Source organism: Thunnus maccoyii, chromosome 24 (assembly GCF_910596095.1).
Source record: "Thunnus maccoyii chromosome 24, fThuMac1.1, whole genome shotgun sequence".
Taxonomy (NCBI): domain Eukaryota; kingdom Metazoa; phylum Chordata; class Actinopteri; order Scombriformes; family Scombridae; genus Thunnus; species Thunnus maccoyii.
In genome coordinates, this window is record NC_056556.1 from 10,785,907 (window position 1) to 10,813,000 (window position 27,094).

At 39.8% G+C, this 27,094-nt stretch overlaps 3 protein-coding genes across 9 annotated transcripts in view; 1 reads left to right on the forward strand and 2 right to left on the reverse strand.

Moving 5' to 3' along the window:
- Window positions 1-1,030: 1,030 nt before the first annotated feature.
- atg13 (ATG13 autophagy related 13 homolog (S. cerevisiae)) lies at window positions 1,031-9,337 on the reverse strand. 3 transcript variants are annotated; one of them, XM_042405206.1, is made up of 18 exons: window positions 9,191-9,337; window positions 8,344-8,424; window positions 7,906-7,986; window positions 7,621-7,740; window positions 7,491-7,537; window positions 6,711-6,851; window positions 6,539-6,579; window positions 6,005-6,101; window positions 5,734-5,841; window positions 5,472-5,565; window positions 5,201-5,299; window positions 4,631-4,714; window positions 3,550-3,659; window positions 3,315-3,468; window positions 3,063-3,140; window positions 2,866-2,973; window positions 2,579-2,707; window positions 1,031-2,465 (listed from the first exon to the last, which is right to left on the reverse strand). In XM_042405206.1, exons 2-18 carry the CDS (start codon window positions 8,410-8,412, stop codon window positions 2,388-2,390), a joined length of 1,638 nt encoding a protein of 545 aa, XP_042261140.1. In that variant the 5' UTR covers window positions 8,413-8,424; window positions 9,191-9,337; the 3' UTR covers window positions 1,031-2,387. The 3 variants fall into 3 exon arrangements, with proteins under 3 accessions (XP_042261140.1, XP_042261139.1, XP_042261138.1); XM_042405205.1 differs by lacking the exon at window positions 5,201-5,299 and having other exon boundaries at window positions 9,191-9,336; XM_042405204.1 differs by lacking the exon at window positions 5,201-5,299 and having other exon boundaries at window positions 6,711-6,854; window positions 9,191-9,336.
- A 127-nt stretch (window positions 9,338-9,464) lies between these two features.
- Window positions 9,465-12,469, forward strand: harbi1 (harbinger transposase derived 1). 2 transcript variants are annotated; one of them, XM_042405212.1, is made up of 7 exons: window positions 9,465-9,617; window positions 10,168-10,333; window positions 10,459-10,661; window positions 10,878-10,965; window positions 11,093-11,300; window positions 11,391-11,566; window positions 12,141-12,469. In XM_042405212.1, the coding sequence occupies exons 2-7, from the start codon at window positions 10,169-10,171 to the stop codon at window positions 12,339-12,341; spliced, it is 1,041 nt and encodes a 346-aa protein (XP_042261146.1). In that variant the 5' UTR covers window positions 9,465-9,617; window position 10,168; the 3' UTR covers window positions 12,342-12,469. The 2 variants fall into 2 exon arrangements, with proteins under 2 accessions (XP_042261146.1, XP_042261145.1); XM_042405211.1 differs by having other exon boundaries at window positions 9,465-9,602; window positions 10,166-10,333.
- A 17-nt stretch (window positions 12,470-12,486) lies between these two features.
- The window catches only part of creb3l1 (cAMP responsive element binding protein 3-like 1), a 43,789-nt gene continuing 29,181 nt past the window's right edge, over window positions 12,487-27,094 (reverse strand). For all 4 annotated transcript variants that reach the window (XM_042405210.1, XM_042405208.1, XM_042405209.1 and 1 more), the window contains 10 exons: window positions 25,160-25,314; window positions 24,960-25,041; window positions 24,180-24,382; window positions 23,469-23,615; window positions 22,954-23,012; window positions 20,103-20,171; window positions 17,361-17,463; window positions 16,984-17,146; window positions 15,747-15,915; window positions 12,487-15,646 (listed from right to left, as the gene is read on the reverse strand). In XM_042405210.1, the coding sequence (XP_042261144.1) occupies window positions 15,610-15,646; window positions 15,747-15,915; window positions 16,984-17,146; window positions 17,361-17,463; window positions 20,103-20,171; window positions 22,954-23,012; window positions 23,469-23,615; window positions 24,180-24,382; window positions 24,960-25,041; window positions 25,160-25,314 (1,187 nt within the window). In that variant the 3' untranslated portion in view covers window positions 12,487-15,609. The remainder of the gene's footprint in view (window positions 15,647-15,746; window positions 15,916-16,983; window positions 17,147-17,360; window positions 17,464-20,102; window positions 20,172-22,953; window positions 23,013-23,468; window positions 23,616-24,179; window positions 24,383-24,959; window positions 25,042-25,159; window positions 25,315-27,094) is intronic.

A 27,094-nucleotide genomic window follows, 5' to 3' on the forward strand; every position in this document is an offset into this window, starting at 1 on the left:
AACTGATTATCCGACTCACTGGTGGGTCTTTTATTACAACCAAACGCTGAACAAGACTTTTGTTCGGCGAGCAAAATGTTACAATTGACTTTAGTTAACTGAAAACATAGTGCGAAATAGCAGCAGCTACGCCTATACGTTATGGTTACGTTACGTAAGCAACGTTGTCGCCGTGGTAGCGACTTGTCAATCACAACGTAGCCACGCTGCTTTTTCGTCTGTTTTACTCTAAATGGGGCCATAATTTACTAAATGAACATCATGCTGTATTGAATAAGACTAGAAATTAGCGATTGAGACCATAAATTCATTAGGAAACAGTTTACCGAGTTAATAAATCAAGAGAGAAGTAGGGTCATTTTCTCATAGACTTCCATACAATCGGACTTCTTTTTGCAGCCAGTGGAGTCGCCCCCTGATGGCCATTAGAAAGAATGCAGGTGTTTGGCACTTCCGCGTTTGACTTCATTTTTCAGCCCCGGAGGTTACCAAGGTTTGAACTGTCCAAAGGTTCTTTAAAAAAAAAAACCCTATCAGCAACTCTACAGCTCTCAAAGCAGTTTCTTGTGGGGTTTTTTTGTACTGTACAACAACCGAAACGATCGATTCTAGTTTTACACTTTATGTGCTATCTGGAATCTGCTAGTTGTCTGGCAACCACATGTAACCTGGATATAGCTAGGTTAGCCTTTTTCCCCCCGTTCGGTCTTTATTAAGCCAATAGCCAACAGGTGTTATGGAAAAGTCTGCTTCCCCCATCAATTAGGGTTTTCCCAAACAACCTCAAGTTATCTCAACAAGTTATCTTGCCCTCAGCAAGAACGTGGTTAAATGTATTTCCCTAAACATCAAACTCTTCCTTTTTATAGGCTTAAAAGTCCATAAAGTCAAAATTAGCATTTTATTACAGAACACTAGATCGGAACGTTTTTTCCATGTCTTACTAGCAAAACTAAGATCTACATGTTCCTGATAAATCATGCTATTTGATCACTGAAGACAACAGGCATTAATACTGACAGAAAACCAGTTGTTTCAACAGGGCAGCCATGCTTTATTAGGACATCTAGACCAACAGCAACAAAAAGTTTAAATTAAAGCTTTCAACCTGACTCAAACAGTCATGGATGGTGACCTGTCGCCTTGTGTTGACACTTGGACATGTGTTTATCCCAAAATATACATAATGCATGTCGTACATCCTACAGTAAATACATTGTCAGTTTAGTAGAAAACTAATGCAGCAGCCCTGCAACACATCTACTTTCATTAAGGTTATAAGTTTTAGTTTATGGTCATTTTGAAGCTGTAGTTTGTGTTACTGTTGAGTTGTTAGATTGAGGTGTTTCTAATATTTTGTCCACCCCATTTGAAACTTTAAATATTATGCAACACATCTCAACAGCACCACATACTACGGCCCCCCAATTTACCACATTATAACCTTCATAAACACAGGATTTACTGCACGGCTGTTGTGTAAGTAGTAGTACTGGCTAGTGAAAATGTTTATTTCTCTTAACACATTAGGGATGCAATTAATTTACTTTAAATTCCATCGGGGCCATTTGCTAACATGGAGGTTGGCAGTTTAAATCCCCAGACCAGCTGGGAAAATCTGGCTAGGGGGGGGAAATTTCTTTGAAGTTGCCACCAAGACTGTCAGTTGTGTAATTATGACACTCTAGTCTCATAAGCAAAAGACTAGTATTACCTGGAGAGGATTTGCTCTTCCACTGTGAGGTTAAGTGCAATTTATTTGCCAAGACCAGCTTTTCAATATTTTCAGTTTCAGCTCGTTACACACCAACAGTTTGATCTCTAAAGTCGCATCACTGATCTGTCACCTTCAGCGCAGATACGATCAGAAAGGCCAGAGGCTGGTAGTGTTCAGCAGGGAGAGGGTTAATAAAAACTATCATGAGTGCAGGCAGTCTGTCCTTGGATTTGCATGGCTGTCTAAAGTGACAGAAAACCACATGATAATCAGATTTTCTGATTAAACACTGACAATGAGAGATTTGTGCCACATAGAAAATACAGATTCTCAAGTTTGAATTAACACTACCAGACTGGAGAGGGGGATGTGTGTGTGTGTGTGTGTGTCAGTGTCAGAGGAGATGAGTCTGTATTTACAGTGAAGAGGGTGATCTGTACAAGCTGGGAAGCGAAGTGGACAGGGGAGGGGGGGGGGGGGGGGGGGGATGGGCTTCACATTAAAACATGGTGATTTAGTTTGAGTGATTCTCACAGGACAAACAACTAGAGAGCCTTGAGTCTGCTTCTCCCTTTCATTCTCTTTTTTTATCCTCTTTTCTTTGATTTGTCATCATCCATTCAGTCCTCCCTCATACATGAGTCCTTCTCTCCTTTCAGCCAGTTTTCTTCTACTGCAGCATGTCCACAAAAGCGTCAAACTCGTCAATGTTTTTCTCGTAGACGGCCAGTTTCTCTGGCAGTGAGTCCTGCAGACAGAAAACACAAATCACGGTTACCACTAATATTCATTGCAGGACTTTGGTGGGGTTTTTTTTAACCTTCAGACATCATAATCAGAATAAAAAGCAAAACGTGTTACCAGGTCTTCAGCCATTGACTGGGAGCTGATGTGTAGTGAGAGGCTGGCCAGCTGTGGAGGGTTCTGAAACTCTCTGTAGAAGGTGCCCAAATCCATCGGCAACAGGTCGTCTTTAGAGAAGGCTGGCCGCTACAGATAAGAGACATTTTTTTTCAATTTCTTAAGCATTTAAAGAATCTTTTTTATTTTTGTTTTATGTAACAAAGCATAGTCTCAATCTCAAGCAAACAAATTCCTAGACTGCAGCGAGCAGAAGTGATAAAGAGAATCCAACATTAGGTACGTACAAAGTCGACCATGACGAAGTCGTCCTGCTGCCCCGATCCCTCGGAGCCCTGAGAGTGGAGGCTGGCCTGCAGGGGGGACGGGCAGGGGGGAGAGTCTGGAGGCTGCACCTGAACACACACACAGAAAATATCGACCGTATGCATAAGACTCAGATTTATCTATCAGATGTTTTAAGTACTTTTATATGTCCAGTTACCATGGGATCGTTCTCCTCTGAGTCCAGGCCTCTAGGAGCAAATTCAGCAAACGGCAGGTCAAGACTGGCTGCTGTTACCTGCAAACGCACATCATGAAAACAGGAGTCACACAGACAAAAGGCTTCCTTCTTGAAGTTAAATTAGGTTTAGCTTGGAGGGTCTACAAAGGAGACAAGTCAGAAAACTGTGTGTTTATATCACTATTTGGACAGTTAAAAAAAAAAGCAGGAAAAAGACTATATTTTATTTACCTGTGTGTTGGGTTTGTTGACAAAGGCTCCCACTTTCCTCGTGAATGCGTTGAGAGACTCTACAGGGTCAGAAGGAGAAACGCTCCTCCTCCCTTCATCCCTCCGTCCATCGCTCCTTCCTTCTCCGCTCTGCGTCAGGCCGTCGTCATCACCACTGGGGAGAAAGATCTAGTGAACTTTATATTCTGCTGTACATGTAGGTGCTGAAGTTGAAGTGATGTCAGCAGAGTGTTACCTGCTGCCAGGTGTGTTGGGGACATGGTCTACAGTCAGATGGGCATCAGCTGCATGAGGAGGCTGGGCAGGAACTAACACAACCCCGCCCTCCTTCCCAGCATGCAATAGCTGAAGAGGGAAAACGTGTGCAGAGTTACAGCAGATTAGACTTCTTATCACTAATTAAATTAATTAATTTTATCCATACATTTACATTAATGCTAAATTTTAATTAATTTAAGTTTGCTACAACAGTTCTTCCTATTTGGGCTTTCCAATTTCTTGTAATTATTTTTAAAGAACTTGTTCTCAACATTAAGTAAATATTTATATCTACTATTTCAGGGTACATTACACCTACTAAGATAAATCAAATCAAAACTGGACCCACAGAAATTATAAATAGTACAATCTGTTCCCCTTTTAACACCAAGGATACAGCAGAGTGCTTATAAATGGCTAAAATACACTGAAAACATAACACTTCATCACTAAAAACGATGTCTAACAGTGTAACAGAATTCAAGGGTGGATTATTTCTTAAATCACCTAACTGATAAACAGCTCTTTTTTAAATTTTTGGCCAAAAATCTTTAATATAGATTGTTTTTATCTCTGATTTTCTTTTGTGGAGTATGGATTAGAGCCCAACCGATACAGAGGTCTTGAAGCCAATATTGATATTTGAGAGTTAAAAGAAGCTGGATCAACTTGTCAGTGCTTTCTGGTGAACAAACTATAGTAGCCCATTTGGGTAATGTGACAATGTAATGTATACTAGTATGAGATTATATAAAACTTGTCAACTGTCAAAGATTTTACTAGAAATTCAAACAGAGGAGTCTATCCTTAAATATCTCTGGATATATTAGGATTTGTAAGGTATTTAAATGTGCAGGATTAGCTCAAACCCAAAAACTGTACTATAATCAAGATATATATTAATATCATGATCTAATTTCTTGTTACTAATCAGCTGACATTAAAAAAAAAAAAAAAAAAAAATCAGTCAGTAACATTGGCTGTGCTGATGTACTGGTCAGGCTCTACTATGGACCTGAAGGTGAAGTGAATTGATTGGTGACTGATTGATGAATCACCTGGTTTGGATTGGCTGCAGGGTGACAAAGCTCTGCAGCTCCTGCTAGAGCGGGAGGCTGGTAGCATAACCTGGAAGTATACAGCTACACACACACACACACACAGAAAATGAGAGAATTTATATTAATTACAATATATCATGGATTACAGAGATGGCTTATGGGTTTTTTATTATGGTAGATGTTATGTATATTAAGAACATTATGATGGAAAACATTCTTGAAAATTAATGTTTCAACATTACAGCTATAGTAAGTGAAGCTCTACATGTGTAAGTGATGGAAGTTTGAATGCATTCAAAAGTGATGGTGGCACAAAATAACTCATCTTTAAATTTCTAATGCAACTCTGACATACAAAGGATCAACACACACACACTGACATCAACCCTGCAGCTACTGTACACTGAAGGTGTGATGGAAACAAGCAACAAACTGCAGCACAGCTGTTCTATGAACCAATGAATTCAACCACAACAGAAAGGAAAGAAAGAAATCCATTGTGTGCAGTTTCACACACACAGCGTCTCACACACAGACACACTCTCACAGTGGCCAGAGTAGACTCACAGTGTGAGTGACAAGTCCAGGAGCCAATGGGAACTGCAGACTGTCCAGGGGGAGGGGCTTGGACAGTTTAGAGGGAGAAGGACTCAGTGTACACACACACTGAGATAAAGCGCGCACACACACAAACATACAATAAAAAGACAACAGGAAAGGAAACAGACAAAGAGAGAAAAGAGAAAGTGAAATGAAAAACAGGTATGAAAATGAAGCGAAGAAGCCACAGGTTAAAGAAAGAAGCAGTAAAGATGAGCGAGTGAGTGTGTCCTGTTACCTGCGAGGGAGGGGAGGTGGAGAAGGAGGTGGTGCAGACCTCCTGTGAATCCTGAACTCCTGCAAACTGTCCTCCCTCCTCGTCATCCGGAGCTCTGGACAAACACAGAATAATTTACTTTAATGAGTCGACTTTTTTACATCCTACTGACCTCCTAGCAGGAAGGCAGCAAAGCTTTAAACAGATGGAGAATTAACCTTCACATTTTGTCTTCTGACAAGAGCACATTTTAATGAGACAGTTTTCATTTCCATAAAACTACCTGTAGTTGCAGGGCTGTCCCATGTTTGCAGGACGCTGGCTGCCGCAGGGAGGATCCACAAAGTGATCCACAATGATCCCCATGATGGGAGCTGACCGCTCAAACTGTCTGCAGAGGACGACATGTCAACAGTGGTTTCACTAATTCTGACTTGTCAAGAGTAATAACACAAAAAAAGTCATATTTTCAAACATATTCAATTTTCAATCCTTTCAGAAATGGTTAGTAATCAATAAATTTAAGACTGGATTCAATATAGTGTGTTAGTTACCTGTTAGACATGAATGCCAGGTTGGTGCGGTAGGCACATGAAAGTGTGACTGTGCCAACAGGAGTACCGACAACACCGACACGGACTGTCTGAAAACCTTAAAACAGACAACAATAAACTTCAGTAAACAAGCATATCAGCTGATGGAATGCAGTGAGTTTTATTACATATTCTAAAATGCATTTATTGCACGAGTTAGTGACAGGAATAAATAAAAAGAAGAAGATATTGTTATGTTTTCAAGTCCTTTTAAATATAGACATTTTGACATTGACATTTGACATTTTACACACAAGTACAACACAGTGCAAAAACCTTAGTTTTGTTAAGTCTACTGTAAAATATGTATATCATTGTGGGTGCATAAACTTGTGTACAGTGGAACTTGCTAACTGGTGTTGGAAGCATGTGGAGGCCTGTTTTTGTCAGTTTTAAAGTCACATGGGGCAGCACAGCTTCTAGTGGGGCTTTTAGTTCCGAGTCTTGTTTTCAGTGATTAAAGCATGTCAGTCGAGAAGCTGAGGTTTCAGTTACCTTCCCCTAATCCACTCAGCTGGACTTCTCCAAAGTAGATCCTAGATACAAACAGAAGAAATGTTTAGGTTTAGATGACTGGACTGAGTGTTCACTAAAAACAGCACAAGTGAAAGCAGTGTAGCTGGCTGCAGACAAAAAGAAGACAGAAACCTGCTGTGAGTCCACTCACCTGTACAATATGACATAGTCGTGTCCCTGCTTTCTGGACAGTTTATAGGCGGGTGTTACTCTGGTGATGGCCAGCAGAGACTTCAGAAGGACAGACAGACGGTTGTAAACCGTATACGACACCTTGATGTCCTTATCGCACCTACAGTAGAGACAGAAAATACCCATTACAATACAGCAGCGTGGTGGTAGTCCAGATAAATGTCAATTTAATGTTAGAAATATCTCTACAGTTTGTTACTTTTTATGGACACAGTAGTCTGTTGTTTTTGCTGGTTATTTCCTTTTTTTTCCTTCCATACTTCCTTATAAATAAAACCACAAAAGTGCACAATGTTCTACCCAACAGACTGCAGTAACCCCACAGCACAGATACTTTTATATGGAGACGACTCTCACAATGGAGGCACTAAAGCCAAGTTTCAATTTTTAAATATTGATTAAAAATTAGCTGTTGTAGACTGTGATTTATTTGTTCGGTTTACGGTTCATTGACTCACAGAGCTTCATGTTTAGTAGAGGTGTCAGACAGCAATATTTTAATCCTTATAAAATCCTGGCAGGGAGAAGCAGTCATCACAAGTGCTGCACATGATGAATCATTACCGCATAAACACTGGGGCAACTGATTCCATTACAACAGATAAATCCTGTGCAAACTGTGCAGCCTCATAGAGGTGTAAACACTGGCAGCTCTGACAAACCTCTTTTTTTTCTGAAACATTTGTCCACTAAAATGATTAAAAACAAAACAGGCGCGAAGGCAAAAAGATCCACTCACTTTTCATTCATCTCCAGGCACCAAGTCTCTAACTCCATTGAGTCACCCTGAGTGAGACAGAGAAGGACATTAAAACTGACTGAAAAATAACTGTATATTTATTTCCAGCTGTTAGGGTCAAAGGTTTTACCTCTGACGTCTTCAGGGAGATCTCGACACACATTGAGCGCCCGATGCCTGGAAGCTGGCCAGCCAGTGCCTTCTTGGCTTCATGAGTCACCTCTGGGATGTCTTTGATGGCCAAATTAAACTGGAGGAAATAATAAAAATAGACAATTACTTAAATTTACACTCATACATTTTCATAGAGGAAGGAATCCAAACTAGCTACAGGTATGTGGAGATTTACAGTGAACTTTAAATCCAGACAATCATTACAATAGCAAAATATAAAAGAATGACTCAATTATTTTACCCAGTCAGATCCAGTAGGTGATGACGAGGAGCGAGTGCAGATTTTCTCTCCAAGACGAGCTTGGACTATCACCTGGACAGTCTACAAACACACAAACAGGACGTTAAAAAACTACTAAACTGAATATTTCTCACAGGGACATTTTTTGTGGAAAAAAATGTTGCTGCTGTTGTTTAAATGTGATTTTTTTCAATGCTGTAAGCAACATAAATAAAGTTTATCACAGGGTGTGCAGGCAGAAATTCCAGAGATCTCAAAGTCTGGGCAAATAGCACCAAAACTATCTGTGTACCAAGTAAGGAAATATTTTCTTATGAACCAACACTTTGTGTGGCAGACTTTGGGCTACTTGAAGGCACCCCAGGATTCAAAATATCCTGGTCACCAACGCTACATCTATATTTTTCTTCAGTCATATGTGATATCAAAGCTTCTCACCTTCAAGGCAAAGAACTTAATGAACTTGTCCAAGTCTCTTTTATCCTGGGGACTCAGGTCACTGTCCATGTTGTCAGGACCCTACAATCCAACATGAAAATCCATTAGGCATGAACAGAAAACAATGACTGTAATACAGTCAACTGAGAAAAGAAACCCATTTTACATACTAATACTAAAGTTCAATATGTAGTCAGAGTCACACATTTCTGCAGTAATATACAGTACAGTTATGAGCATATATACATTTCTCACTGCTTCCAAACTCATGTTTACTTAACTGCATATTCCCAATAAAAATAATTACAGAGAAAAGGTGAATTAACGTCAACTACGGTAAACTCCTTATGTTTTTTTACGCATTTTTACCAAGACATACAACAAATTTGGACCAAAACAAGCACATCTGACCATATTTACAGTGCATTGCTGACTAGCAATTTAACAATGACCACGTGGAAGCAATAAAACATAAAAAGAAATTACTAATTTGGTCGTAATACGAAAAAATACTGTTTCATAACACAATTGTTTTTTACCCTCCTTAAAACAACTGTTCTTGTCAGAAGCTAACAAGCGGGGCCTCCACGTTGACTTGAAATTGTCCGAGTAAGATTTGGAGGTCATTTTAAACTACAGGCCACTGACAACCACTTTAAATGGTACATTACAACAACTGGAAAATTAAAAAGGAGCAATATAGTCATTTAATCGATCATTAGTTAAGGGTTACGTTTCACAAAAGCAAGGATAGGTGACTCGCTGGCCAACACTAGCCTGGAGCTAATGTTAGCTGGCTAGCTAGACACCACGCACTTTAACTTCATCACAAAACAGCAAAACTTACATTAGCTTTTCCCTTGACGATATTGCTTCAATAGAATACAGATCAAAGTAATAAAGACGACGTGTAAAGCCGCGTTTATACGCAAAATTCAGATGTACACAACGTCAACAGCGGCGGTGCTACTTTTCTGTTTATCTTCTCCATGTCGACGTGTTTGGATAGCAGCACTTTCACAACCGCACTTTCGTTTATTTTTTTGTAAACACCTATAAAATTTATAAATTCAAAAAATAGTACATAACACGTTAGAGAATAATAAAAAAAAGACTATTTGGATTTTTAGAGCAACATAACGTTTACCATGAAATAATCTGTACGTAATCACATAATGACATTTTCTGCGTCGAATCTGCGTGTATAGATGGTAAGTTAGGTGTGCCTGTGGGTTGTTTTGGTTGACAAAAGCTGCATGATTTACGTGAAGAAGGTAAGCGCCTAATTTAATAAAGAAAAAAACTGAATAATGCTTTAATTTAGAGTAGTAAAGTTAACGGAGTTGTTTCTATAAGCGAGCACGCATAGCTGAAATTAGGATAGCTCAAATGCTAGGTAGCTAGCTCACTAGTTAGCACGTCTGTTTGCATGATTCAGTTATAGATAACGTTAGCTGCATACTAATAAGCTTTAAAACATGAGAACAGTTATTTTGGTTTTGTACAAATTTTATTGGTTACATTGAAAGGGGTAAACCTGCCTTAATGCAATAGACACAATAAACTCAGTAGTCAAGAGAATATCTGTTACTTTATCTATATACAACAAAATACGTTAGAAAGGCATCACCTTCAGCCAGCAAGAATGTCTGTATTTGTACTCATTTGTTCTCTGAAAAAATATACAGAACACTCCTGCAATTAGACACACACTGACAGACAAGGAGGGGGGAGAGAGAGAGAGAGAGACAGAGACTGCATGCTAGGTGGAGGAGGAGGCAGAAGTGGAGGGCATCATGACAATAAATTTATTATCACACACAGAATGGCGATCTCTATAGCCATCTTGGACTGTGATCTGCTCCTACATGGTCGAGGCCATAAAACCCTGGACCGCTTTGACCTGGACTCTGTCTCAGACAACTTCCTCCTCACACAATTTGGCTTCCCCAGAGAGTTTATCCTGTATCTGGTGGAGTTCCTCAGGGAGGTGAGTATGCACTGATCCTCAGTTTTGAATGAACACATTCATCAGTTCACTATTCTGTGTCTTTCTGAAATCTGCATATACTCTGTACTATGTTGTGTTTCTCTTATATTATTTCTGTGTGTTAGTCTCTGTGTAGACGCACCCAACGGTCTCGAGCCATCAGCCCTGAGGTCCAGGTGTTGGCTGCTTTGGGCTTCTACACATCAGGCTCTTTCCAGACGTCTATGGGAGATACTATCGGCATCAGCCAGGCATCAATGTCAAGATGTGTGTCCAATGTGACCAGAGCCCTTGTGGAGAAAGCTCCCCAGTTCATCACATTCAACAGGCATGATACTTATTAACTGTTGTGATTATGAGCATGTAGTAGCTTATTGACAAAATAAACAAGAGACAGATCAGGCTCTTTGTGGTTCCAAAGAGTAATATTACTTTTGTTCACATCAAAATACCTTGAATACATTTAGCTTTATCCAGAATAAAAGAAACAATTAAAAAAAGAAGTAGATGTACAATAACAGTAATAATAATGTTTCCCAAACAGAGATCCCTCCAGCAGAGAGCAGTCCTTCCAAGAGTTTCAGAGGGTGGCAGGATTCCCGGGAGTTCTGGGGGTTCTGGACTGTGTTCAGGTTTAGTACATTATATTGTTTCAATACTTCATCATCACTTTGTACAGCAGGTAACAGCCAAACTGACCCCAACCTCCCACCCCCCCTACCCCACCGCTTCTCCATTTTCCTTACCCTTCATCTCCAGGTTGCTATCAAAGCTCCAAACAGCGAAGACTCGTCATATGTGAACAAGAAGGGGTTTCACTCTGTCGGCTGTCAGCTGGTTTGTGACGCCAGAGGATTGTTACTCAGTGCAGAAACACACTGGCCAGGCGGACTCAAAGACACTGATGTTCTAGAAAGATCTGCTCTCCACAAACAGCTGCAGGAAACTTCAGAGGGCTGGCTGCTGGGTGAGACCTAGATTTAAGACTTCAAATAAATAAAGTCCACCCAACATAGATGGTATAGAAGACAGGAGTTAAAGGTTTTCTGTTTTCTAGGTGACCGACGTTATCCTCTAAGGAAGTGGTTGATGACTCCGGTGGATTGCCCAGAATCCCCTGCAGAGTTTCGATATAATCTTGCTCACACTGCTACGCATGAGATAGTGGACAGAACCTTCAGAGCCATCCAGACCAGATTCAGATGTTTAGACGGCACCAAAGGATACCTACAGGTATTTTATTCTATTCTAGTCTATTTCATCTATGTTTTTTCTGGGTCTCCTCCTGTAATGAAATTCCTGGAACATTAAGGAATATAGAGAGGTGTATTACACAGTTAGGAAAGTAGAAAAGAATGTAAATATTCAGGTAATATATATTATTTTAGCGCAAATGGATTGAAAAACAAATTGAAGAACCAGTTTGCCACTGAACAATTTGCACTGAATCAAGAATACCATTCAGCCTCATGGAAACAAATATATAATTTTATTATTACTTATAGTTCAATATGAATAACATATATTTATTTAATTGATTGAACAATATACTTTGGTAGTAGGTTCTCAAGGAAGTTTTTTGGTATAAACTATACAGACAAATAATTCTCATTTGTCAACAATAGCAGACAAGGCCTCCTGTACCACACTGGTTGTTGAATTTGAGGTCATTCACACACTATACCACTCACATGTGGCAGTTAAAATGAATCTGTATTTTAAACCTTTGGACACCCAAACAGAAATAAGGCATATTCTTGTGTGTCATCCTTTACTAACCTTCTGTTGTCTCCTCTTCTCTGTGCAGTACTCTCCAGAGAGGAGTTCATCCATCCTGCTGGCCTGCTGTGTTCTCCACAACGCCTCCCTGCAGTCAGGATTAGACGCCTGGACTCTGGAGAGGACGGACCCTCTGGAGCAGCCCGAGAGCCTCGAACAGAGACCCGAAGACCGCGACAGCCAAGCAGAGGACCTCCGGAAACAGCTCATACTCAAACATTTCAGCTAAACCGCCAGAGTGGACTCTTCAGTGTTACTGATCTCAAGACAGTTTACTAAAGACTAAGTCAACTGGGACGAGAGCAAATCAAGACTTTTACAAATAAATGACATTAAAAGTCACATTTAAGACAAGAATGTCCACAGACACAGTGTTGCTGATGCAGTTTTTTAATATTTTGCTGGTTTCTACTCTACTGACTACACTAAGATAACATAGTAATATATGGAGGAACATGCAAGACGCTATACAACAAACCCGATACAACACCAACGTATCCAAACACATTTCAAATAACTGAACTCCCTGCAAAGTGCTTGATTATTCTCTCAGGCCATTCAGACATTTTGAGGTCAGAATAATCAAGCACTCCTTGATGTTTTACAACTATTCAAACTGTGTTTAGCTACTGTGTCGTCCAGGTTTCTTTACAAGTGGAAAAAGTGACCCTCCCTCATTTTCTTTTAAATCCCTCCCCACTTTAAATTTTTTTTCCTTCCCCCTTTTCCACCCAAATTTATTCCCCTTTTTTCCCTTTCCCACATGATTCCACAGGTTAAAATCTTGGAATATGTCACAATACAAAAAACAAGGCCCTTATTTACAACAACTGCACATTAGGTTGTCATTATTTATGTACACTGATGCATTAAGACTGTTGGGGGGTGAGAATGACGGGATGTTTGCGCAACGGGCTGCAGTCACATGATGTTTTGTATCACAGATTATATCAAACCAAACATTTAGGGACACAAAATGAAACAGATACAGAGACACATAAGAAAAGCAGGAAATCTGTTAATTGCGAGTTTTTGTAAATCAAAGTAGGATGTCTTGAGTGTTTGAGTCAGAAGTGATGTAATTATTTCCTTACAGATTTGGACCGGGGCAGCGAAATGTCTGTTTGAAGGAATATCACAACATTTAAAATCGTTGTCAGAATAGTGGTCAAGAAATAAAGACTTTTTTTTAAAAAAAAATGTCCTAAAGGTGTTCCTTTAAACTGTGGAGAGAACAAAGCTAGTGGTGTTTTACTTCCTGGAATGTAATAGTCCCCTGATTGGCTTCATCAATATATACACACACTTTCTACAAACAGGAATAAATACAACATACACTGCTGTCGCATGAGCACATTTAGCATCAATGTTGAGATGTTTCCTCTGCTTCTTGGTCACAGGTTACAGGATGCAAATATGACAGAATAATATCTTAATTTAAGCATTATTGTCAATTTCTCAATTTGCAGTTGGTTTGTTATAAATTTTGGGGTTTTGGGGGGTCAATAAAAGATCGTTACAAGTCCAAAACTACAGGTTGAGGGTAAAAAAATTAAGATTTTTAAATCCATGACATTTTTAAATCATGAAGGAATAACAAAAAAAAAAAAAAAGGTTTTCAAGCGACAGCAGTGAAACATAAACACTGTATTACAGTAAACAGACAGACAGATCATGTCAAAGTTTTACACTCCATGGAACAGCATGTAAACTACACACCATCATGTAAACCTTCACATCATCCTAAATGCCAAAACACAACAAACAATTGCTTTTTTTTTTTCTCGCATAAAATAAATATGCTCTTTTTTGATGCTCAGAATATATTATAAGTTGTATTTTTTGTGTTTTGTAAACATTATTTAGAAAAACAAGACACAATAAACTAACCTTAAAAACAAGTTCAGTACATTTATTTTTTTTTTTTGTTGCATAAATTAAATATGCTCTTTTTTGATGCTGCAAATATATTATATATACAATTTAAATTTCATAAAAATACTTTTATGTCATGTTTCCCAACCTCTGTCAGAACCCCTTTATGAAAATATGGTCTCCCTTCAAAATGATGCAAGATTTGGAAGTGATAAAAAAACTAACTTTAACTTCGAAGATTGATTCAAGAAGTGGAAAACTCATTAAATGCTAAGTTGTAACTCACAGCTCATGAGGCATAGGTGGCCAATTTGGCCTTCTTGTCCAGAAGTCCCCACCTAAAAAGCTTTTACTACTTTGCCCCACAATTAGAGACATTTGCCTGTTAAATAAAATGCTTTGCAAAGATAAATCCTGAACATTCAGCTTGTTTATGATGCGTTGAAGGAAACAAGGACTGGAGAAATGACAAAATCTAAACCAGGGCAACCAAAAGGCTGAGGCCAGCCCTGCTTCAAACACAAAGTGTGTAATGTAGTTACAGTTACATTTCCAGGTTTATACTTCCATATATGGGCATTACATGTAAGGCCAAGTTGGTCATATTTGACTGAGGTGAGTGAAAGGCACTTGAACGGCACAACTTCCTTTTAAAAAGGATGCATTTATTTACATCAGCATGTCTAGTTTTTAGTTTTATTTCTAGTTGTTAGTCGCAACACAAGTTGCATTCAGGTGCACTGATCCCATGTAGTGCATCTGGAGTGCCTTGGAAATAAAATGCAAGCACCTTGTGCTAACATAAACTAGAATCACACAGTCGAGGTCAATATACAGTATACTTCTGTTTCTTAAAGGTGCAACGTGTATCATTTTACGTTTCTCAATATTAAAACCGCATTTCCCATGAGGCTCTTTGCTTACTCTTGCAAAAAGGATGTTGCTTTCCGTTGTTTTGAAGAGAAAGCAAGGATGAAGCTCTAGAAGCGGCTGTGGATGCTACAAATTTTTGGGGGGACTTTTTTGACATTGTTTATGTGTATCGAGTAGTTTATGGGGGTGAATTAGTTATATTAAAATGCTACACAATGCATCTTTAAGTTATAATGTCTAGAGGCTCTTTATTTAAGGCCCTATGTGTTCCTAGGTGACGTATCTTTAAAATATTCTTATAAATTTTAAACTAAATACTCTCCATTTTTGTCTAAACTAAATACGAATGGATTAGTATTATATTTAAAATTATCCAGTATGCAATTTCAATGCATAAAGATTGAAATTCCAATGAGATTTAATCAGAGTCCCTTTAAAATCAAGTATATTCAGGATTAAGCAGAGAGTTGAAGCACAAGTTACAGGCAGGACATCAGCTGAAGGAGGATTTGACGACTGCAGTGTCGGATGTCTTGAAAGAGATGAAGTCACTCACTAAAAAGGGAAGATGATGGTTGGATGACAGAATAATGCAGACACAGGTTTTGGTCCAGTTGGAAGTGTTGATATGGTGCGAAGTGGATCACATGCCCGCTGAGTTTAGCAGTCTGAAGGTTCTGGGGGGGCGGGAGGGGGGGGTTTTAGGGGTCTGAGGTGAGAAGTCATGGGAGGAAGGGTCAGGCTGTCTGTCAGAAAAACTCTGAAACTCCGTCTGGCTTTGTTTCTCTGAGGAGGAGAAGAGAGAGAAATTCACATTGAGAAGACTAAATTTAACATGCAACCTAAAAAAAAAAAAAAAAAAAAAAGACAAAGTGAGAGTTTGTACCTGCGGTCTAACTTGGGCCCAGTTGTCTGGTTGCTGTGGGCGTCAGCTGTGTAACGGCTTGTCTGGATGTGAGAGTGGCCTTCTGACTGTAGCCGCTCCCCTTCTGATGTCACTGAAGTCTCCTCCAGTGGAGCCCCCTCGTTATAGAAGAGCAGGCTGCGGGAACGGACTGCAACACACAGACACACACACACACACCAATTCTCATTCTCCTGTCATGTGGATCTGTCATGATCAATCACTGTTTCATTATGAACATGCTAAACACTAAACACCCTGACATACTTGTAAATATGGAAGAAAAAAAAGATATGGTGCTTTAGAAATAATTGAACACTCCTGAAATGTGAATTTATAAGTTTAGCTGCAAGTTTTAAGCCTGATGGGAACATTTGTGGAAGCATTTACTATCTGGGATTGTGTCATTAAAAAGAAAGACATGGTTTGTTAATGAGTCTTTTCATCCACCACAGTAACACTTGTCCAGAGCAACATATCTCTGCAATTACTGAACCCATTGCATTGAAATCTGGTTTAGATATTTCTAAATGCCACAGTCGGGGCAAAAAATGTCCTCTTGACCAACATGTCATGAAAATGAATGTCTGGAGCTATAGGGCAATATAGCCAGATTGAGCCTCTAACCACTCAGAGGATGGCTGTTGGCAGAATTGAGCGGTACTTAACATGATGGCAGCCTAACTTCTGGTTTTAAAAGGGGGTTCCCCAAAGGTTTGTGGTTAAAGGAAAGGAATTTTTAAGGAAGTGGAATGCAGTGAAAAATGTAACTTTTGCACTCTTTCTGAGCTCTTTTTTAAAGAGAAATAGACTGTTGCAATTTCTACATTTAGTTATTCTCAAAATGAATTTCAGGCCTTCTTGTTTTATCCTGCGCTATGCAATAAATTGTAAGTTGAAAAGTCAACTTCTGGGATCATTAACCATCCTCCGTCTTTATGTGCTTTTATTCATACTTTTCCATTCGATATTATTATTATTATTATTAATGTACGAGAACAGAGAGGGAAAAAAACAGAGTTGTATTTTCCTCTCTTGAATGCGATGACTCTGTTTGTTAAGTGCTAAATGCAACAAATTCATTGCTATTCTCTGATGGTTGTTGAAAAGAAATCTCAGAAATGTATTAAACTGCTTACTTAAGGAGAACTACACGAGGCAAAATTAAAGAAAAGTACTTCAATATGTTGAATAATAAGTCGCATATTTGTAGACCTACCCTGACTGGTGGTGTAGAGGTCCGCTGATTGAGGAGAAGGAGAGGAGGAGGGGGAGTTAGAGGAGGAGGAAGAGGACAAAGAGGAGCTGTGAGCGAGGGAGTAGAAGGGAGAGAGGCAGGGAGAGAAGGAGCCCAACACCAGGACAAAACACACCGCCATCATCTGCGCAGAGAGAGGGATGAAACATTCAAATAAATAAATAACACAATACTAACACAATGTGGCATCATGGATAAATACCTGAAAGTCATTTTTTTAAATAAATCTGCCAGTCAAATGCATAAACTATTATCCATTTACACAAATTTAAATTGAAATTAACGTTAAAAAACAGATCTAAATGGATGTACGTGAAGAGCTTTACAACGATATTTACCATGAGGCATGTCCCTGTTTGAGTTGAGGCCATTTTACAAGAACGGGGAACGACTTTCCCTGAAATCAACGACTGAAGCTTCTGGAGCTGCTGTAGGAGAGATCTGAAGACACACACACACACAGAGACAGAGAGAGAGAAAAAGAGACATTAAAGAGCAAGAAAAGAAGAAGAAATACGATTACACAGGTAGAGACAAAGCCTGTTTCATAAGCATGTTGACTTATGAAACAGGCTAGCTTGTATCTTTAACGATACCTCATCAATGTGATCAATGTGTGCTGACAGGAATATGGTGGAAAATGTTACTAGCATTTTATTTCTTTTTAAATCAAACATTATTTGACCTTGGAAGCTGGAAATTGATCATTTATTGCATGTATTGTGTTCCTACATTGATATGCATGCTATGGTGACTTTATATTTGCTTGCTTGAGCTCTAAATCACACCTAAACTGGTTTCTAGGAGTAAATTTAAAGGAAGAATGTTTGGTTGATACATTTTCTTGCTCTGAATTGAGCCTCGAGGAAGTAACATTGGTTAAATTCTTATATTTTGATATTGGGAGAAGTATCCTCATAGGTTTGCTCTTCTTCTTCTCATGAATATATGCGTTTAACTCCATGTGAACTCACACACATGACTTAACTCTCCACCCACCACTAAATACAGTATACTCTAAACACGTAAAGCCATCGAAAACCACAAGAAAACTCATACACGCACTCAGACTTTCAGTTTATTTCACGTAAAAATCTACAGAGAATTCCTCTCTCATCGCGTGGTTTTCAATATTGGGTTGGTTTTTATTTTAAAGTAAACTTTAACCGCCCGATTGAGCGTTGCGTCGTCAGTTGGCCGGACTAACTAAAGAGAGCACGTTAACAACAAAGCGGAGCAGAGCTGGACGGGGTACACCACTAAAACCACAAGAATAGAATTGAATACAGCATGTCAGTGGGATCTGGAGAGCAGGGTGCTGATGGTATGAGCTGTCAGTGGCTGTAAGGATAAACTCTGACCACTAAGTGGAGACAAAGAGCCAGTTACGCCCGCTCAGAGAAAACAGTTCGCCAGAGACCATTTAATCAGTTAAATTAAACTAAACAGTGAACGAACCAGTCGGTAACCATCCGCCCAGTCTGTTATTACATCTAATGTTTCAGATTTCCACACTGATCTCTATCACATGCCGCAGAATTGCCAGCTGCAATAAACTTATATCGGATGATACTGAGCAGCATCACCACCGACACACACACACACACACACACACTCAAGCAGGTCTTTGATGTAAAAACCACAATGATTTATTGCTAAAGTTATTGATTCTTTAAACATACAGCACTTAGAAAGGTCGTGCCGGTTGACTGAGTGAATAAATGTGTGTGTAAATATTCAGCACATGAATTCATGTATCAAACTCACATGAAACTGCATCAATAAATTGCTATGAGGTATGTTTTTTTTGTTTTTTTTTTTGCAGAGTTAGGCTAGCTGTTTCCTCCTGCCTCCAATCTTGGAGCTAAAATAAGCTTATCAAGTGCCTTTACTTGACACACAGAGATTAGATTAATATCAATCCTCTAATCTGACTCTGCAAATAAACCTGAAAGAACACACAATACATATCTTTGCAAGCCAAATGTAAGACTTCCTTGATACATATTTAATGTAACATGGAATTAGAGTTAAGCTCATACTTGTGCAACTAATAAACTAGCAGCAGTAACCTAGTTCTGCTGCACAGAGAAACCTCTGCATGGTGAACAAAATGACCACTAATAACTGCATTTAAGGCATTTTCAGGAACTAGGAGCTTAAATTTAGAGCAGTTAAAAACATTTTTTTTTTTTTTTTTTATACCCGCACACACTCTGAACTTTATATGAGAGCGAGTGTGCTGACTCATGTTCCCTAATTTGTGCCAACTCATTGTTCCTCCGTGTGGTGGTTTGACATATTCATCAGCGTTGTGTATATGTGTGTGTGTGTGTGTGTGTGTGTGTGTGTGTGTGTGTGGTGAGAAGGGAGGGGGCTGCCTTCCATGATGAAAGCTACTGTTGACTCGCAGCTTTAATGACAGACTGCGGCCGCCACAGACAGACAGACATAGAGACAGACCCCCCCTCGACCCTCAACCACACCCACCCACCCCCATCTACCCACCCCACTGCAGGATAATAGCAGATTGGTTTCATATTGTTATAATAACAGAGGAGACAAACGGAGCTCGGTGAGTTTGAATTTTGCCTAAATTTCTGTTTAGTAAATTCTCTCAGTGTAACACATTTTATATATATGGTAGGCTCTGAAAATTTTATACATATAGACCATAAATACTATACCATACCTCTGAAATGTAAACGCAATAAGAGAATGTGGACTAAAACTTTTCTTCCTCAGTCAGTTTTGCTGCTTGCAGTTCAACCCATCGTCGTTTCTCCGGAGAGAGATTGGAGAAAGATGAGATCCAGTTTCTGCAGCCCTGCTGCAACTCAGATCATTCAGCTCTCAGCTTGTCAAGCTGCATTCTTTGCACAATCGTTGCTGTTTCCAGTGATGTTAATCCAAACATCATTACAAAAAATGCTGGGTCTGTGTAATTAAGTGTTTGGAGCCAGCACACAACAGCTTCAGTCTGTTCAGAGGCACGACAGCAATGTCAGCCAGTGTGTACGTGCCTGTGTGTGTGTGTGTGTGTGTGTGTATATGTGTGTGTGTGTGTGTGTAAGCCTCACCTGTTGGCAGTCTCCAGGTTTTCTACTTTTCTCCACAGGTCGCTGTTTTCTGACGTGTAACTCTCCACCCTGATACGCAAACACAGAGACACACAGACGCAAGATTTTCGTCAACCTCTGAGGTCTGCACATACGTTTGATGTCCCTCTGATCTGAAACATTATCACTCACTCTCACTCCATCCAAATGTCAAGCTAATTGTACGTTTAAAGCTCAAGAGAATCAAGGTTTTTTTTTGATGGTTTGGCTACTGATTTATGTGGATCAGAAAAGGTTTTCTTTTTAGCTCCTTGCAAGTTATTCTAAGACTTCAAGGCTCCATAAGTTAGCCGGACATACTATTATCATTCCTCGATGTCAGATAACGGTCATATTTCATGCTTTCATCTAAAGACAAAAACAAATAAATGAACCTAAAACATGCCAAATAATTCTCATAAACCATTTTGAAATGACTGTATAAAAAGAATTAAAAGCAATATTATGTGCTAACTCACGGTCATAAATCTAAGGTGGAGATGTTCATATTAGAGACAACATATGTATCATTTTACTCGAGGATGCTTGTTTATCTATTTAACTGACACAATGTGTTGCAATCACTTTTTATTGCCAACTTTTGTTTGACATTTGCATTCTCCATTTCAATCATATTTTTGCAAAAAAATAAACAAATAGATACACAGCCAAAGAGGAGAAGAAAAAAACAAGACAGAGGATGAGAGATGCTCTGCTCTCAGCTGTGTCTTCCCCTCTTCCCTTTCTCTCCTTCTCTCCCTCTATCAGTCATCTCCTGCTAATCCTATTGATCTATTATCAAGTCCACATCTTGCTAATCTCTTAGTTATCTCATAATCCTCCTGATCTCGTACTGCGTTCGGTTTGAATGCGCCTCATTCATACACATTCCTTTCAGCGAGTCCTCCTGCTGCTTTCTTTCTGAGGGATCATCCAAATAATCCCGTCCTTGTGTCCAAAAAGAACCATAAACACAGAGAGGATATAAAGGAAAGGATTTCTGCTTTTACACACCTCCTCTTACCTCTCTATGTGTCGATTCGGTTAAATGAACTTGAACGAGGACACAACTATCGCTCTGCTCTGATGGGATTCATTACACTACCACCTGTATGAACCTCTGTGTGCTTATTAACTGACTGCACCAATTTACTCGTTGCTAGCGAGCCCACATTTGTATCTCTCTTGCGCTCTGCCTGTCAGGGACTCCTTGAATATGACCCATGTGTTGAGCAGGTTATTGGAGTCCTGCCATAGAAAGGAATGGACAGAAAAAACAAAGGAAAGAAGAGCGAAATCAGTTTCTGTTCACTTTTGATGTTATTTAGTGAATCAGAAGAGGGAGGACTGATGAAATACTTCCTGTTAGTATTATGTGCTCATCTGGACGTGTTCACACCATGCGATTATCTGAATCCAACCTCAAACGAATCTGATTGGTTGCTGCCTTTAGTTTAATCCCCTGCAGACCTCTCATCTCTTACCACACTCAGCTTCAAGCCAGTTGGGAACATCTTTAAATACAAACAAAACGTGCTCTTAAGAGACGGACTTTAGCTCTTAACTAAACTTCAACTGCAAAGTTCACTTCAGCGTTACACAACTCTGTCTTTTTTTCTCTTTGGTCAGTGGCATTTTTTTATGTGGTAGTGATGCACACAATTACGTATAAAAAGGCCTATGGTTAAGGTCAAATCTGGGAGAACCTCGCTGACCATGGCTGCCTTCTGACCAAAATTTAGCAATTAGCGGAGAGAGGTGGGAAGAAAAACGTCGATTCTTTGCGTAGACGTATGTAACCAGCTGTTTGAGTATTTCCAACAGTTGGACGGACATGAAACTGGTCGGAATAACAGTTAAGGTCGCCAGTTCACATGGAATAGATTGTGCATGAATGTGGAATATGCACAGTATTAATGTTTGGTGTCTTGGCTCTGACCTTGTTGCTCGACACAAGGAAGAACCAAGTACACTTATTGAGTGATTCGGTCCTGATTCAATGAAAGTCTAAGTCCCAAAGAAACATCCAGTCACCAAGCTTTAAATGATAAATATGGTGATTTTCTATACTTTCATGATAGTCAACAAATCTACAAAGAATTCATCCTACATACAAGTATTTCCTGATATAAGCTAGCCCTCCTTTGTTGTTCAAAAACAATTAAAAAACACATCACTGATCCGCACCATTATCATGACCGCACACCATCCTGCTGCTGTAAACACTCACTGGAGCACCAAATGCCTATTAATCCACTGGCCAGGTGTGCAGAGGCAGGGGTGTAATCTTCACTCTCGAGCTCTCTCTTTTTTTTTTTTTTTAACATTCTTCACTACCTTCTGTCACTTTTCGTGCGTTCAGCTGAGCACGACGCCGTGAACGCGTTCGAGAACAGACTGTCCGCTATCCCCGTTTGTTACGATTCATTGCGTCGAAGCTACAAAGACGTGCTGAGGACACTGAACTCTTGAGAGGAGCTCGGGGCTGGCGTGAGCGATGCAGCCAAGAGAAAGATACGACAGCAGGCTTTCCGCTCCATCTTCAAGTGTGGCCATTCAGACCAGGTATAAAGATACTTTCTATAAATTCAAGAATTTGAATGGATTCTTTTTTTTTTTTCATTTTAGATTAATTTCACAGCTCTAGTTGGACTCTAAATAGTAATGGCCACTGATATATTGTAGTATGCATACTTTAATACCATCTGAGGGGACTATAATGAGAAAAAAGGGTGTAGAAATCACAAAGTGACAGACAGATACAAAGGTAAACCAAAAGGTTTGGAAAAGGAATGAAAAAAACAGGGACAAAGATTTTTTTTCCAAGCCTTACTTTTTCTCCAGACATTCCACATACTCTTTCTTCTTCCTCCGACTCTCCTGAGCTGAGATCTGGGCAGAAAAACAGGCAAACATCATTATTAATACTTTTTTTTTTCCTTGTTAATTCATAAAGAAGGTTGTTAATTACATTCATTGAAAAAAAAAACAACCTTTACATCAAATATTATCTTCTCAGGTGGAGCTCAGTTCCTGTTTCATTAAACGCTGTAAAATCTTGTTACTATTTCTGTTTCAGCATCACCGGCATAATTTAATTTTTTGGCTCAGCCGACTGAGAAATTGAACTGAGCTGAAACCTTAAAGCTCTGCTTCACTCTCAGAATAGAAGGCGAAGCCAGTCACTGACTCTGTAAATAGATGGGAGTTTTTTTTGGTAAATCAGATGTTCAGTTCAGCTGTGAGTCTATCTGTCCATCTGTCCTCTACCTATGAATCACTCTAAATACCTCAATTATCTATATAGAGAAGGTGCCCGCCCAGTTACTCTCTTGCATACCAGTTTACCTTATTTTTAATCTTTCGTCGGACTCTCTTCAGTGCCTTCTCTTCACTCTTGGTGAGAGGAAGTTTGTTAGGGACTGGGTAACCCTCCGCAACCAGGGTCCTCTTCTCTTCTTCTGTGAGCATGAGGGGTCCTGAACCCTGCAGCTTCTGCACAATGAAACAATTAACGTTTACAACCATTATCAGCAATTTATGTGGAAATAAATCCTGCAGAGGACTGACCCGTCGGTCGTTTCTTTGAGTAGTACTTGAGTCTAATAAACCTTTAGTCATAAAGCATGACATTATAGCATTAGTGCAAATGTAATCAGTTGTTCAGTGAAAAGCTGCTGAATGAGACAGACAATAGTTGGACACTGAATTCTCTCAATTACAATAAATAATAGACCCTATTTTGTCAGCAAATTATAGGGCTGATTTAACCCCAGGATGACAGCTGGTTCACATGCCAAAGTTTCTATTACAAAGTATTTGCAGTTAGGATAAAGCTAATTCTCTACAATCAAGTAAACAAAAGGTAATACATTTTATAATTTCATAAAGTCCCTACCTATTATATTTTACAGTTTACAGTATAATAACAAGTGAGTGCAAAGTAAATAGAGCCTAAAACACTGCATTAGAACCATTTCTTGACCGCAGCACAGTTCAGCTTCATTTCTCATTATTTACCAAGCCTAAAATTAAGAGCGGATATGTTATTTGACTCACATGTGGAGCAGTGAGGAGAGGTGAGGAGGAGATGGCTGTGGAAGAGGAGGAGGAGGAGGAAGAGGAGGCACGACCTCCTGGCCTCTGTTGTGGTTGAGGGGAAGACGGTGGCAGAGGGAGGTGTGGGGAGGAAGGGGGGAGGGAGCCGTCACTGTCGCCATGGTTACTGCTGGGAGGAGTGGGCGGGAGCTGGAGAGCGTCGTCTGAAGAGGAGCAGGGTGTTGGATTAGTGCTTCTGCTTGAAACTAATAGCGTGTTTGAAACATTTGCTATACGTGAAATGTCTGTTTTGGTATCTCTGGTTGATTTTGTTGTAAAGATTTCATTTTGTGTTGTTTTGTAAGTGAAACCACAGAAAATATGTCCACTAAAAATGTACTGATTTATTCTAAAATCTCACACTGCTTTGTTGTGATTACTGTGGCATAAAGATAGAGCTACAGACAGGACATTCCTGCCCTGAGTTTGGTCTGTCAGGTTGCAATGGCTCCAAATAAGCTCTAATTAATCAAATGGTTAGGAGCGCTTCACAGCCTGAGAGTAAGCTCTGCCTGAGAAGACAACTCAGACTGCTTTTTTTGAGGCTGAGGCTTGATTCTATTTGCAACAACTGTATTATTTTAGGCAGTAATTGGTTAAACTTGCAAGCATCCTTATGATTTGACAGGTTTGCCTTGTGAGAACTTAACCCATTTGTTTCTTCAGGTACTAACTGTTGCTGAATTGTGATACCAGTGAAACATGTGTATATGTTTGTGCGTCTGTCTGTGCTGTGTGTACCGCTGGGCAGGCTGAGGTACTGTCCAATCTCTCTGGGCTCATCTTTTATCGCTACTGGCTTCACATCGTCTTGACTGCGCTCCTACGGAAACACACACAAACGCGTAAACAATAAATGCTCATAAACTGACAAAATCAGCGACATGATCATTTGTAGTGTTTCGTTGTTGTGGGACAGCCCCCACCCGATGGATGCTAACCGTGTGTTTCCATGGCGATCCTCTGTGCGGAGGGGCAGGGCTTAATATGAGAGGCGGGCCCTCCAGAGGCTGCGGATCTAACCTTTGACCCACATCTGGCTCCTCCTGTTTCACCAAGATGGCCGACAGGTCCTGACTGAAGCTCCATTCAAACTCTATGGAGAAAGACAGAAGAGCAGATCAGTAAATTCCACATATAAAGTAGATCAAAAAGACATTTTGTGATACACAGAAGCTAAATGTGTCCATGTGGTGATGGGTGACGGCAGTATTTTGTAGGTCCTTGCTGAATCACTCTGGAACACAGGACTTATAAAATTAGTTAATCACCCTGTTAACAGTCCAGAGTCCAATTTTTAATGAAATCGACTAAACCTACCTTTACCTGACAAGCATAAATTAAATGAAAAAAGAGAGCTAAATCAAATAGGACTCTGGGACAGTCAGATCTAATTAGAATAGTAAAGACAGAGCTACAGATAGACAGCTTAAATTGGACAAGATTATTAGACCCAATCCAAAATGCAATCGCCCTGAATAGATCCAAACAGAGAAAGAACATTGGCAGCGGCATGAGCAGCCGAGGCACTTCTCAGTTCACACTTTCCGTCTTTCCTCAAATAACACACTTTCCCCAGTGTTCATCTACACTGAAATGTTCTGTGGTGATTATGATGTGCCACATGATTAGAGCTGGTTGCAGATCCATGCAGATCTCTGAGGCATCGTGAATGACCGAATACCTTGGACCTGGATGAAGCCAGGTCTCAGATACTAGGAACTGAGTGGACCTTGGAAGACTTTAATACTTGCATAGAGGCCATACTGGTGTGTCAGGAGGCAAATATGCTGCAGCTTCATTTATTATTAAGGACATAAAGACCTGGATAACCTGCAATTTTCTGCTACTGAACTCAGACAAAACTGAAGTTATTGTGTTTGGCCCTAAACACCTTAGAAACACATTATCTAATAGATATAGCTACTCTAGATGGCATTACCCTGACCTCCAGCTCCTCCAGCGTAAGGAATCTGGGAGTCATCTTTGATCAGGATATGTCCTTTAACTCCCACATAAAACTAATTTCAAGGACTGCCTTTTTTTTTTACTTACGCAATATTGCAAAAAATCAGGCACATCCTTTCTCAAAAAGACGCACAAAAACTAGTCCATGCATTTTGCTACTTCTCGGCTGGATTGTTGCAATTCCTTATTATCAGTTGGCCCTGACAAGTCTCTAAAGACCACTGGTCCAGAATGCAGCTGCACATGTACTGACAAAAACTAGGAAAAGAGATCATATTTCTCCCATTTTAGCTCCTCTGCACCGGCTTCCTGTAAAATCCAGAATAGAATTTAAAACCCTTCTCCTCACCTATAAAGCTCTTAATGGTCAGGCACCGTCATATCTTAAAGAGCTCATAGTACCCTATTACCCCACTAGAACACTGCGCTCCCAGAATGCAGGCTTACTTGTGGTTCCTACAGTCTCCAAAACTAGAATGGGAGGCAGAGCCTTCAGCTATCAGGCTCCTCTCCTGTGAAGCTATCTCCCAGTTTAGGTCCAGGAGGCAGACATCCTTTCTACATTTAAGAGTAGGCTTAAAACTTTCCTTTTTGATAAAGCTTATAGTTAGAGCCGGCCAAGCTTGCCTTAGACCTTAGTTATGCTGCTACAGGCCTAGACTGCCAGGGGACTCCCCTTCTCCATCTATATGCATTCATTTATCATGAATGCATGTCACTAACTTGGCTTCTTCCCCGGAGTTTTTGTGCTTTCACATCTCACAGGATGCTGTGGATCAGGGTCATGAACCCCTAGTTATGGATTGTGGGCTTCTATGGACCATGACTTTGGGGACCCCCATGGTCCTGCATGACACCCACACTTGCTATTATTACTCATATTTCTATTATTATTATCGTTGTTGTTA

What these genes read in the sequence shown, in the direction of transcription:
- atg13 (XM_042405206.1), bottom strand. Translation starts at nt 8,412, where the DNA reads ATGGACAGTGACCTGAGTCCCCAGGATAAAAGAGACTTGGACAAGTTC. An exon ending in TCTCCCTGAAGACGTCAGAG is followed by an intron (nt 7,538 to 7,620) that starts GTAAAACCTTTG and finishes TGTCTCACTCAG; the next exon opens with GGTGACTCAATGGAGTTAGA. An exon ending in TGCCTGGAGATGAATGAAAA is followed by an intron (nt 6,852 to 7,490) that starts GTGAGTGGATCT and finishes TCTCTACTGTAG; the next exon opens with GTGCGATAAGGACATCAAGG.
- harbi1 (XM_042405211.1), top strand. An exon ending in CAGTTCATCACATTCAACAG is followed by an intron (nt 10,662 to 10,877) that starts GCATGATACTTA and finishes TTTCCCAAACAG; the next exon opens with AGATCCCTCCAGCAGAGAGC. An exon ending in TTCAGAGGGCTGGCTGCTGG is followed by an intron (nt 11,301 to 11,390) that starts GTGAGACCTAGA and finishes TCTGTTTTCTAG; the next exon opens with GTGACCGACGTTATCCTCTA.